Consider the following 12,461-nt stretch of genomic DNA (forward strand, 5'->3'; position numbering starts at 1 on the left):
TTTCCTCCTCTGCACACCTTGTTCGCCCCCTCAGGTTATTTCCTGCTATAAAGCTCCTTTTGCCATGTATACCTAAAACCATCTAACTCCCTTTTCTTGTTATGCGGGAGACCACTCAGGCAAGAGGTGAGGGAAACCTCACAGTACAGAAGCAGAGGGGATGCTAAGCTTCGTTAATGGAGCGCAGATAAAACCAGGACTCCCGAGTGTCCTCAACCCTAAGCCCTGTCCATTGTCTGTGAATCCCAATGCCTAGATGAGTCATGGTCCCATTAATTCAACAGTTTGTATAGCAACGTGAGGCCAAGGATGGTACTGTGCAAAAACATTTATCACTATTTTTCTCATAATTGTTACTAAGCATGGAAGACACAAAAGCAGCAGTAGAATTATAGTGACTCCAATTATGACACCATATAACCAAGAGGGCAAAGTGGATAATTTAGATTGGATCCAATTTACAAAATCTTGTGCTGCATCATCAGATAATTGAAATTGTGTAGCCATATCATTAAGGTCTTGAACTAATTTAGGCAATTCTTCAATTTGGTTAGAAACATCTGCTGCCAATAATGCTCCTCTTAAATGATCTCACACTTTAATCCAAGTGTTATTGAGTGCTGTATCATCCCATGACAAAGGGGTAACACATACAGGGTGACATGCATAATGACAAGGTATAGATTGTAACAAAGTGTGGAGGACCAATTCCTCTCCCAACCACTCCACTATAATCTCTAAAGTGTATATCTCATACAGTCCTACACTCAAAGCTAAAAGATGATAACCCAATTCTATTCTCTGTGAGGACCCACACTCAGGAAATACATCCCTTGGGAGACCCAATCACCCCTGTGAAAAAAACAAATGGGAGCAGAATAAGTAATTAAAGTGACTATTTATATGTATCCATCATCCTTGCCTGGAGTGTATCAGTACTATAATGTCCTGTTAACTGTGACACATGGCCACATACATGAAAATCAGATGTTTGTTGTCCCCACCCTACCATATGCACCACCAGTGTTCCAGGTATAACTCCATTGTCCCTTTTGATCAGCCAGGTGGTGTGCTGGTGCCACAAAGTTACTCGACTTTCTTGTTGCTGTGGCTCCTGTGTTGAGGCTCATAAGAGATAACAGTCCCAATAGAGATTACAGTTCTCCTCTCCATTTCCATCTCTGGTCCTGGGAGCTTCTTCTCTGCAGCTCTTTCTGCCTTCTCCTCTTTTTCCATATGATCTCTTTGATGCCGTGGACCCTTGTGGTCAGCACCCACGGCTCATGTCTGTTTTCATCTACAACGATAAGAGCATACTCCAGAACCCCACACCTCGACTGTCCCTGGACCTGCCCAATTTCCTTCCTTTGTTTTCCATAATAATCTATTAATTTTATCCTTTTTGTAGTTGTTGATGTTGTACTTTTGTGATAAGACTGTTTCCTTTCAAATGCATGCCAAAAACAAATGGCTGCTGTTAGTTCATTGGCAGAAAATTATAAATAATTGTATGTAAATACTGCTTTGTCTAACATACTTTGGGTTAAGCGACCTTTTAGCCTACCCCATGACACTCCCTTTTCTTGTTACAAGGAGTGTTTTAAGGGTCCCATTAGCTCATTCAACTATGGCCTGACCTGTGGGGTTATAAGGAATACCTGTCACATGAATGATGCCCAATTCAGAACAGAAGGACTGAAAACCTTTTGAGTAGTAGGAAGGTCCATTATCCATCTTTATCTGCTGAGGCACACCAATAGAAACAAAACAATGATATAAGTGAGAAATAAGATGTTTAAGTGCCTCTCCAGGTTGAAGAATAGCTACTATAAAATTAGAGTGAGTAGCTACAGTTACATGAACACACTGTGTTCTCCAGTGAGTAACATCCATTTGCCAGGTATCATTAGGCTTATCTCCTTTTGGATTGTAAGTAGGATCACATTTATGAGGGGCAAAAGGAATACATTTCAAACATTTCTTTACTTATCTCTGTAAATTCTTTACCACTAAATAAGCATACTGACTATCTGTAATAATATCAAAATGTGGGAAGATCTGTTGTAATACATATAAAATAACATATAATTCATTTTTCTGGGTAGAGCCATAAGGAGTAGATAATACACGCCTGTGTATTCACTACTGAATGGTATATAAAAACTAGCTCTATGATCTTTTGTAGCATCCGTAAAAATATTAGGATCAACAGGAGTTACACTAATCACATGAGGAGAGATAGTTATGTCAAGTTGTTGATATAATTGGGCAACCTTTGGTAACTTAACATTGGTAAGAGAGCAAAAAGGTAATAGGAGCTCCAGAGACCTTCCCCCCTCACCTCCCCTTTTAACTTTCTAATAATAACCTTGCCACTTTGGTACATACGCCACTAGATGGAGCACTTGGACTATTTATAACCTGTATTTCTTTTCCCCTGTTTTACTGCTTCAATTCTTTTACACACAACAACTTCATGGTTTCTTTCTCTTCTGGGAGTGTGGTCTGCTTGTTTTTTGTTTTGTCACTCACTATGTGGGGGCGGCAATTCGTCTACCCCTGCCGTTTCCACCACCTCTGCTTTTTTATTTTTAAAACGTCCCGAAGACAGATTTAATGGGTGATAGGTAAGCGTTCCATGCCAGGGACTTGAGATTCCGTGGAGGGAGGCGGAGGCAGCAGCAGGGGCAGAGGTTTACCTGTACTTTCACTTTTTTGGCTGCTATTCTTACCCGAGCTTGGCTCTTCATCACCGTGCAAAGAATTACCAGTCTGCACTTCCCCACTCACTAAGATGAGCAGAAGTATAGAGCCTCCCGGGAGGGCTGTTTTGATTAGATTGTAAAGGACATAAGAAGCTTTTGCGAGCCCACCACTGTCCCGGCTTTTAAATGTAGTCTTGTATGTTCTAACCAAGGGGAAGATGTCCAAAGTTTCTCTACAAATTGTCTACAAAGGTTTCTATTTGCTTGCATCCCCTGCCCCCTAACTAAATTATAAATCTGTCGTCCATAAACTTCCCTATCTCCAGGTTTTATGATAGGAACCAACATTAATGGTCCCATCTGTCTAATCTCTTCCGACCGCCCACAAATTTTTTTCAATTTGTAGTGCTGTGGAAACTTCCTCCCAGGAAGCCCTGTCCAGCAGAATGTCCCTATTTGGGCCGCCACTTGTAAGGGTCCCTCTACTCACCAAGAGAGTCTCAATTGGATGTTTTACCATCCTCCTCGTCCTTGGACGTCTCCGAAGTAGCTCCCTTCAGCTGCCGTCCTCTCCAAAGAGCACTCGGGACACCAGATGTTAGTGTGGTACTAGATGTTACTAAGTACAGCAAGTGTTTATTAAGCACTCTACATCTTCTCTAATGGTGTCCCATCTTTCCAAAATCCTCCGACCTCCCACAAAATTTTCAATTCTTAGGCCGTGACTCCCACAAAATTTTCAATTTGTAGGCTGTAGAAACTTTGTCCCAGGGACTCCTGTCCAGCAGAATATCCCTATTTGGGCCGCCACTTGTAAGGGTCCCTCTCCTCACCAAGGTGGTCTCAACTGGACTCCTTACCATCCTCCTGGTCCTTGGACGTCTCCGAAGTAGCTCCCTCCAGCTGCTCTCTTTCCCACAGAGCACCCAGGACACCAGATGTTACTAAGTACAGCAAGTGTTTATTAAGCACTCTACATCTTCTCTAATGGCATCCCATCTTTCTAAAATTCTCCAACCTCCCACAAAAATTTCAATTTGTAGGGCCCAACCTCCTGCAAATTTTTCAATTTGTACGGCTGTAGGAACTTCGTCCCAGGGACCCCTGTCCAGCAGAATGTCCCTATTTGGGCCGCCACTTGTAAGGGTCCCTCTCCTCACCAAGAAGGTCTCAACTGGACTCCTTACCATCCTCCTGGTCCTTGGACGTCTCCGAAGTAGCTCCCTCCAGCTGCTCTCCTTCCCACAGAGCACCCGGGACACCAGATGTTACTAAGTACAGCAAGTGTTTATTAAGCACTCTACATCTTCTCTAATGGCATCCCATCTTTCTAAAATTCTCCAACCACCCACAAAAATTTCAATTTGTAGGGCCCAACCTCCTGCAAATTTTTCAATTTGTATGGCTGTAGGAACTTCGTCCCAGGGACCCCTGTCCAGCAGAATGTCCCTATTTGGGCCGCCACTTGTAAAGGTCCCTCTCCTCACCAAGAAGGTCTCAACTGGACTCCTTACCATCCTCCTGGTCCTTGGACGTCTCCGAAGTAGCTCCCTCCAGCTGCTCTCCTTCCCACAGAGCACCCGGGACACCAGATGTTACTAAGTACAGCAAGTGTTTATTAAGCACTCTACATCTTCTCTAATGGCATCCCATCTTTCTAAAATTCTCCAACCTCCCACAAAAATTTCAATTTGTAGGGCCCAACCTCCTGCAAATTTTTCAATTTGTATGGCTGTAGGAACTTAGTCCCAGGGACCCCTGTCCAGCAGAATGTCCCTATTTGGGCCGCCACTTGTAAAGGTCCCTCTCCTCACCAAGAAGGTCTCAACTGGACTCCTTACCATCCTCCTGGTCCTTGGACGTCTCCGAAGTAGCTCCCTCCAGCTGCTCTCCTTCCCACAGAGCACCCGGGACACCAGATGTTACTAAGTACAGCAAGTGTTTATTAAGCACTCTACATCTTCTCTAATGGCGTCCCATCTTTCTTAAATTCTCCAACCACCCACAAAATTTTCAATTTGTAGGGCCCGACCTCCTGCAAATTTTTCAATTTGTACGGCTGTAGGAACTTCGTCCCAGGGACCCCTGTCCACCAGAATGTCCCTATTTGGGCTGCCACTTGTAAGGGTCCCTCTCCTCACCAAGAAGGTCTCAACTGGACTCCTTACCATCCTCCTGGTCCTTGGACGTCTCCGAAGTAGCTCCCTCCAGCTGCTCTCCTTCCCACAGAGCACCCGGGACACCAGATGTTACTAAGTACAGCAAGTGTTTATTAAGCACTCTACATCTTCTCTAATGGCGTCCCATCTTTCTTAAATTCTCCAACCACCCACAAAATTTTCAATTTGTAGGGCCCGACCTCCTGCAAATTTTTCAATTTGTACGGCTGTAGGAACTTCGTCCCAGGGACCCCTGTCCAGCAGAATATCCCTATTTGGGCGGCCATTTGTAAGGGTCCCTCTCCTCACCAAGAGGGTCTCAATTGGACTCCTTACCATGCTCCTGGTCCTTAGACGTCTCCGAAACAGCTTCCTTCAGCTGCTCTCCTCGCCAAAGAGCACTCGGGACACCAGATGTTACTAAGTACAGCAAGCATTTGTTATTACGCACTCTATATCTTCTCTAATGGCATCTGCACCTCTCACAGTTACATTTTTTTTTATATACCATCTCATTACATCATCTCATATCCAGCTTTCTTTGTTTTTTACCCCAACATGATACAGGTTACTCAGTAAGAAAATCATTAATCTTGGGGTAAACAAACTTTCACTATTGCCTTCCTGTTTTCCTCCTCTGCACACCTTGTTCCCCCTCCTCAGGTTATTTCGTGCTATAGAGCTCCTTTTGCCACGTATATCTAAAATCATCTAACAGGTCAGAATATCATTCTGAAATCAAATATGATAAATTGGTGCATTTAGAAAAATACAGAAAACCTTGAACCTAAGGAGAATGATGACATCCACATTCAGAGAAACAGAGGACAAATGTCAATGGATATCTGTGTATTTGTTTGTGATTACAGGTATCCATGTGTATATATGTCTATATATACATATGTATATGTAGATGTATATATATGCGTGTGTGTGTGTGTGTGTGTGTGTCCTGGGATGAACAGACTCCAGTGAAAAGTCATATCCCTGGTAGCAACCAGTGTCTAAGTAGGTCGCAGACAGGGATACTGACAGGGTTCCATAGTTCCCATGTGGGCCCACAATTATTATAATCAATAATCAGAAGGCCACGGTAGGGATGCAAACTCTCAATGTTATATTGTATAAACACTGCTTATCCAACTACAATATTTAACATGCCTTCCTTTGAGTTCTTTCCTTTAAAAATTCCTATCTTTCCCTTTCTAGATAACTACTTCTGCTAACCAAGTTTGCCTGCCTTAGAGCTACATAAAGTTTTTTGTCCCTTGAGCTTGTGAATTCTTTCAGGATGACTCCCCACATTCAAGAGTTATTGTATCCTTGTGATTTGTATATGTGTGTGTGTGTGTGTGTGTGTGTGTGAGTGTATACAGGCATGTTTGTATTTATGCTTACATAAAGATATACATGTTAAACTCAGTCTCCTTGAGGGAGATTTGGTTGAGGGGAAGAAAAGGAGGAAAAGAAGAAAGTAAAAAGTGCACAGCAAAGAACAAAAGAAAAGCTACAAGGAAGCAAAGAAAAGATGGGACAGTTCTGAATAAACTCTGTTCTATTTTTATATACATTTTCTTGAAAAGAAAATTGTTACAAATTTTGAATCCTTTTTTATAGTCTTATACAAATGACAATGCTTTTATTCCTTTTTCCATTTCCATACTTTTGTGTGTATGGTATTATGCTTTAAATAAATATATTTTAAAAAGAAAGGAAAAAAAAAAGGACTGAAAACAGAAGCCTTTCAATTTGGATCAGAAGTCATCATGGTTAACTATGGAAAATATATTTTAGTAATAAGAGAATTGACAAAATCATAGATTTCAAAGCAGCCCAAGTAAACACTGATGGACACATGCAGAAAGAAGGAGAATATCTGCTATTACAAAAACTGATGGAAATGAAATTAACCCTAAAAGATTGCCATTGTCTCATTACCAATTTTGAAAAAAACCTAGCTCAGTGAATAGAGCACCAGTCCTGGAGTCAGGAGGACCTGAGTTCAAATCTAGCCTCAGACACTTAATACTTCCTAGCTGTGTGACCCTGGGTAAGTCACTGAAGCCAGATTGCCTCAGCCAAAAAAAAAAAAAAAAAGGAAGGAAAAAAAAAAAAAAAAGAAAATTCCTAGCCCTAACCTAAGGGAAAAAAAAATAAAGTTCATATAAATCTCTCATTGGCAGAGAGGATGTGGAAAACTTAACATTGTATACTCTTTTCAGTTTGATAATATTTACTGAACTTGTTTTTTATAAAGCATATATGTGTAAGTATGTGTACCTATGTATATCTATGTGTCTATGCATGGTTGACTGAATTTCAGGGAGCTGGCTCAGTGTTGAGAGTGTGGAATAAATTTGTTATAAAGTTCCAGTGATGAATTTCACTAAATTTTCTTTCATATTTTTGAAACTAGTAAACGTGATTTGTTTAAGTGATAATCCTTTTGGGAACAGTGACTTTGTATAATATTTCCACTATTAAAGGAAAACTTTAAAACAGTTAAAATCACCCCTCCCCTCCCATTCAGAATTCTTAATAGAGGGGAATGGCATGGTCTTTCATTGTGAAAAATTTTGATGTTTTAGAATTCCCCCCAAAAGTGCCTTAAAGTCCCATGTATGAAGCCTTGATTTTAATGACTTTATCATCTCCTTTCTCAATATATGAAACAATTTTCAGGAGAGGGCTTACAATTAGACTCTAAATAAAACTTGGTGGAACCCAAATTATAAATGTATCCTTGAACTGAACTCTCCTACCTTTTTGATCCTTTAATGTTTTTCTCTCTTTTTCTATCGCCCCCAGAATATCTCTGGAAAAGAGAATAATAATGTATTTTATGGTATTTTGTATTATATTCATTTAAATAAATATAATACTGACAGATTTTTAGCAGTTATTCTCTTGGGTCTCTCCTTTAACGATTTTGCCATTAATCACTATTTGTAATATTATGCCACAGTTCTCAGTCTCCCTAATTATCCTGACCAAGTCCTGACTCAGTTTCTTTGGATCAAAGCTCAGTCCTGCAAAACCTCCCCTCCCTCTTTATCAGAACATTTGATAAGGATAAAAGATCTTATGTTTTAGAATATCAGAATGCTCTCCCCATCCCAAGCTACAGGAATGTCCGATACCATCTTATCAAATGTCTCTCCCCATGTCCGGGGTGCCTCCCCTCTCTCCCTGATTATGTCATCTCATCTATGGTGGCTCACCCCACCCTGACTTCCCTTCCCACTCTCAGCATCCTGACTAGGCCCCTGCCTCAGTCTACCCCCTGCATTTGAGCCACATGTGTATATGTCTTTGAGAACTCACATTATTTGCTGGATTCTTGGAGATGATAGTCTCATTCAGCCCTGGAACCAAACCATGGATCCATAGGATCCCAGTATATCTTTCCATTAAATAAATTATTAAATACTCTCTAATATCTAACTTGCTCAGTTTCTCCAGCATTACAGTAAATTATTTGTCTTGTCATTCTCTCTCTCTCTCTCTCTCTCTCTCTCTCTCTATATATATATATATATATATATAGAGAGAGAGAGAGAGAGAGAGAGAGAGCGCTTCACTTATTGGTAGTTACTAAATGAATATATGTGCTTTTGATTTGGTTTTAATTTTTGTGCTCACATTAATTCAGAGAGGTATCCAGAATTTTCCATTTTCTTATATCAAGCCATTTTAATTCCTAGTTTGTTTCTTTTTGATTGAGAATCTAGAATTTATTTAGTCAGTCTCCACTTATCAGGCATTTCATGCATGTCCACAAGAACGCTTTGAGAAATGTTCTTTGAACATAAACATCTCTTCTTTTGACTTGTTTGCACACTACACTCCATTTGTTTTATTCCAATAAGGTGAAGATAGAAACAGATGAGGGACACATTGATTTCTGTAATTTCACAAGGATACTGCTTTAGTGATTTGATGATAATCTACCGTCCCAAAACCCCACCAATACTACATTAGTTTACCTTGAGCTAAACAGCTTTGTCCTTATGGCATATCGGATGTATCTTTTTCCCTCTTCTACATTGTTTAACTGTGGGAAAGAAACATTGTTAGATAAAGCAAAATATATTATTTTAGAAACGAATTTTAGTTAAAGTTTTGAGAGTTTGAAATCCTATCACTTCCTCACTTCTTTCCTTCCCCTTTTTCCTGAAATAGTAAGCGATCAGATTCAAATTACACTTGCACAATAATGTAAACTATTTCTATTTTAGTCATTTTAGATAAGACTAAAAAGAAAAAAAAATGAAAGAAAGAAAAATACCATGCTTCAGTCAATATTCAATCAAGATCAGTTCTTTCTCTGCAGGTAGATATTTTCATCATTTGTCCTTTGGGATTATTTTGGTTTATTGGATTTGTTTGAAAATATTTGTTAAAAAATTGTTATTCAATTTGTTATTCAAAGTTTTTTATCCAACAATATTCCTGTTTCAATGTACTACTACTTCCTGGTCCTGTTCACTATTCAGGCCTTACCACGTTTTCCTGAAATTAACCTGCTTCTCATTTCTTAGGGCATAATACAGTAATATTTCATTACAAACATGTACCACAGCTTCTTTGGCCATTCTCCATTGATGGGCATTCCATTTGATTTCTAATTCTTAGCTACCAAAAGAGCTGCTATAAATATTTTTGTACAGAGGGATCCTTTTCTAAACCTAATAATGTTATTGCTGGGTCAAAGAGGATTCAGGTTTGATATCCCTTTGGTTATTGTTCCAAATTGCTCTTCAGAAAGGTTGATTCAATTTACAACCCCATAACAGTACTTGCAGTGTTGGAATCCTTACTAACTGCTAACTAATTAGAGTTGATCTAATCTTACAAGAAGATGTTTTGGGCAGAACCTGAAACAAGGTACTAAGTAGAACTAATTAATACAATGCTTATGTTTACACCTTTACTCATTGGAGTTCAATGAGTCCACACCTCCCTTGAAGCTCTTTGGGCCAGAGAGCACTATGGGAGAAAGGAGCATAAATAGAGCTTCAATGGGCCAGTCGAAGAAATTCTTCAGAGTGAAGAAGCTACAAGTCGGGATTTCACTGGAATGACATGAAGAGTGGTGCTGGCTCTGGAGGCTGAAGAAAGCAGAGGCAGAAGCAAAGGACAAAGCGGCAAGAGCTCTTGGAACCAAGCAGAGAGATAGGCCTCTAAGCTAACCGGGCTATATTGGAGATAATAAAAGATCTGAACTTTTATCACCTGGCTGCGTTTTGAGAAGAAAAAGCTCACCACATTATGGCGCCCGAACAGGGACCAATTCAGATCCATCTGAACTAGATCACAACATTGCAGTGTCCCACTTTTCCCACATCCTCCAACATCCAACTATTTTTGCTCATATTAGCCACTCTCAGAAGTGTGAGGTGATACCTCAGAGTTGTTTGAAAGTGCATTTCTCCAATCATTAGTGATTAATATTTTTGTCTGATAATAATTTTGATTTCTTTGTCTGAAAATTGTCTGATCAGATATTTTGAACATTTACCAATTGAAGATGACATAGATAGCTTGACAAATTTTTATTTTGTAATGCTCTCTGACTTTAGTTCTAAGTTCTTCTCTTAGCCAACAGTCTGATCAATAAACTATTCTTTGATGTCTTAATTTGCAGGTGGTATGGCTCTTTATATGTAATTCACTTACCTCTTCCTGAGGAAGCACTTGGCTTCGTTTATATTGAGGATGATGGTGAAACATCTTTAAGAAGGCCTGCCAGGCGAGACTTACATGAACTGATGCTAAGTGAAATGAGCAGAACCAGGAGATCATTATATACCTCAACAATAATACTGTTTGAGGATGTATTCTGATGGAAGTGGATCTCTTCGATAAAGAGAGCTAATTCAGTTTCAATTGATCAAAGATGGGCAGAAGCAGCTACACCCAAAGAAAGAACACTGGGAGATGAATATAAACGGCTTGCATTTTTGTTTTTCTTCCCGGATTATTTATACCTTCTGAATTCAATTCTCCCTGTGCAACAAGAAAACTGTTCGGTTCTGCACACATATATTGTATCCAGGATATACTGTAATCTATTCAACATGTAAAGGATTGCTTGCCATCTGGGGGAGGGGGTGGAAGGAGGGAGGGGAAAAATCGGAACAGAAGTGAATGCAAGGGATAATGTTGTAAAAAATTGCCCTGGCATGATTTCTATTAATAAAAAGTTGTTAAAAAAAAAAAAAAAAGGCCTGCCAGGCCTTCTTGAATGTGAAGGAAGGCCTGGCAGGCCTTGACTCTTTCTCAGTTTCCTAATAAAGAAAAGCTTATCAAAGTAAAGAGAATCTTATAAACAATAAAGAGAACTTTATCAAAACAAAGAGAAGTAAAAGGAAATTTTAATGAGAATTCAAGCCAACTTAAGAAAATCATTAAAATGAGACTACTATGAACTTATATCACTGGGAAGGGTTTCCTCTCTCTTCCCTCCCTCTGGAAAGATTTCTGAAGAAGCTAATAGACATTTTTTTTCAGTAACCTTCCATGGCAGAACCGATTAAAGTGCCAGACAGGCATTCCAAGAACTTCTTAAGGGTGTAGTTCAATTAAGAAAGATAAGAAATTCAAAAACATTGAGGTTACAAATGCTACAGAGATTAAAGTGTGTTAAAGAATAGAAGAGCTAATGTCCAACAGCCAAAATTAACAAACCCTTAAGGGAAATCCTTTTGACATATCTGTGCAAATTTGTCTTTAATCTCTATATCTCAGTGAAGATAATTTTGCAAACTTTCAAGTGAGCAAGCATGATCAAAAGAGGAGATTGCCAATAGAAACTTTCTCCCTTCACTTTAAAAAAATTTTTCAATGCATTGAGAGTATTTTGGTTGATTATTTCCCCTCCCTTCTATCTCTTTTATTCCTTTAAAATGTTATTTCTTATAAAGGGTGTGGGAATCACTGTGAAGGAGGAGAAAAACAGAAGAAATTATCATTTTTAAAATCAAAAGCTCTCAGTCAAGTTTTTCTTTCTCTATTGGGGAAAAAAGTGCAAACAAGTAGTGATAAGAGCACAAAGCAGAGTGTGTAATATTGCTATGTGAATAGAGAAAGGAATAAATAGAGAGATATGGAAGAGGTGGAAGTGACAAGATTTGGTAACTGGTATGTTACTCTATAGGTGTAAGGGGGAGAGCACTAAGAGTATATATAAATCTGAATGTCAGGAGTTGGAGAAGGTAATTTTTATGTGTAGAGGATGAGATCCATGTGGATATATTAATTCATTAGTCTGGAAAGGTTATACTTGGTTCTACAGGTTTGGGCATTTTCTATACAGATTTTCATCCCTTGGCAGCTGAAAAGATCAGCAAGAAAGAAGGTGTCAAGAGAATTTCAGGGGAAACAAAACTCTGATTGACCTTGTTTACTGGTGTTTCAAATTGCTTAGGGTGAGAAGAGTGATTTTAAGGAATAATCCTGTTGGAGACAGTGAATATATATTCCTAGTTCCACTTGCAAAAACTAATATCACATTAGAGTATTGAAAAAGGACTTCTTCCCTAATTCCAAATTCCTAAAAATAAGAATAATTGTGTTTGTGGCAGTTTTAATTTAA

The 12,461-nt window shown here is 39.2% G+C and overlaps 1 protein-coding gene across 6 annotated transcripts; it reads right to left on the reverse strand.

Annotated features, from left to right (window-relative positions):
- Window positions 1-882: 882 nt before the first annotated feature.
- On the reverse strand, window positions 883-8,559 carry LOC127554394 (uncharacterized). 6 transcript variants are annotated; one of them, XM_051985845.1, is made up of 10 exons: window positions 8,507-8,559; window positions 7,627-7,679; window positions 5,201-5,284; window positions 4,874-4,957; window positions 4,547-4,630; window positions 4,220-4,303; window positions 3,893-3,976; window positions 3,566-3,649; window positions 3,196-3,324; window positions 883-1,297 (listed from the first exon to the last, which is right to left on the reverse strand). In XM_051985845.1, exons 1-9 carry the CDS (start codon window positions 8,536-8,538, stop codon window positions 3,206-3,208), a joined length of 708 nt encoding a protein of 235 aa, XP_051841805.1. In that variant the 5' UTR covers window positions 8,539-8,559; the 3' UTR covers window positions 883-1,297; window positions 3,196-3,205. The 6 variants fall into 6 exon arrangements, with proteins under 6 accessions (XP_051841805.1, XP_051841809.1, XP_051841806.1 ...); XM_051985849.1 differs by lacking the exon at window positions 4,874-4,957; XM_051985846.1 differs by lacking the exon at window positions 4,547-4,630.
- Between the last annotated feature and the right edge of the window lie 3,902 nt (window positions 8,560-12,461).

Source organism: Antechinus flavipes, chromosome 3 (assembly GCF_016432865.1).
Source record: "Antechinus flavipes isolate AdamAnt ecotype Samford, QLD, Australia chromosome 3, AdamAnt_v2, whole genome shotgun sequence".
NCBI classification, from domain to species: Eukaryota; Metazoa; Chordata; class Mammalia; order Dasyuromorphia; family Dasyuridae; genus Antechinus; species Antechinus flavipes.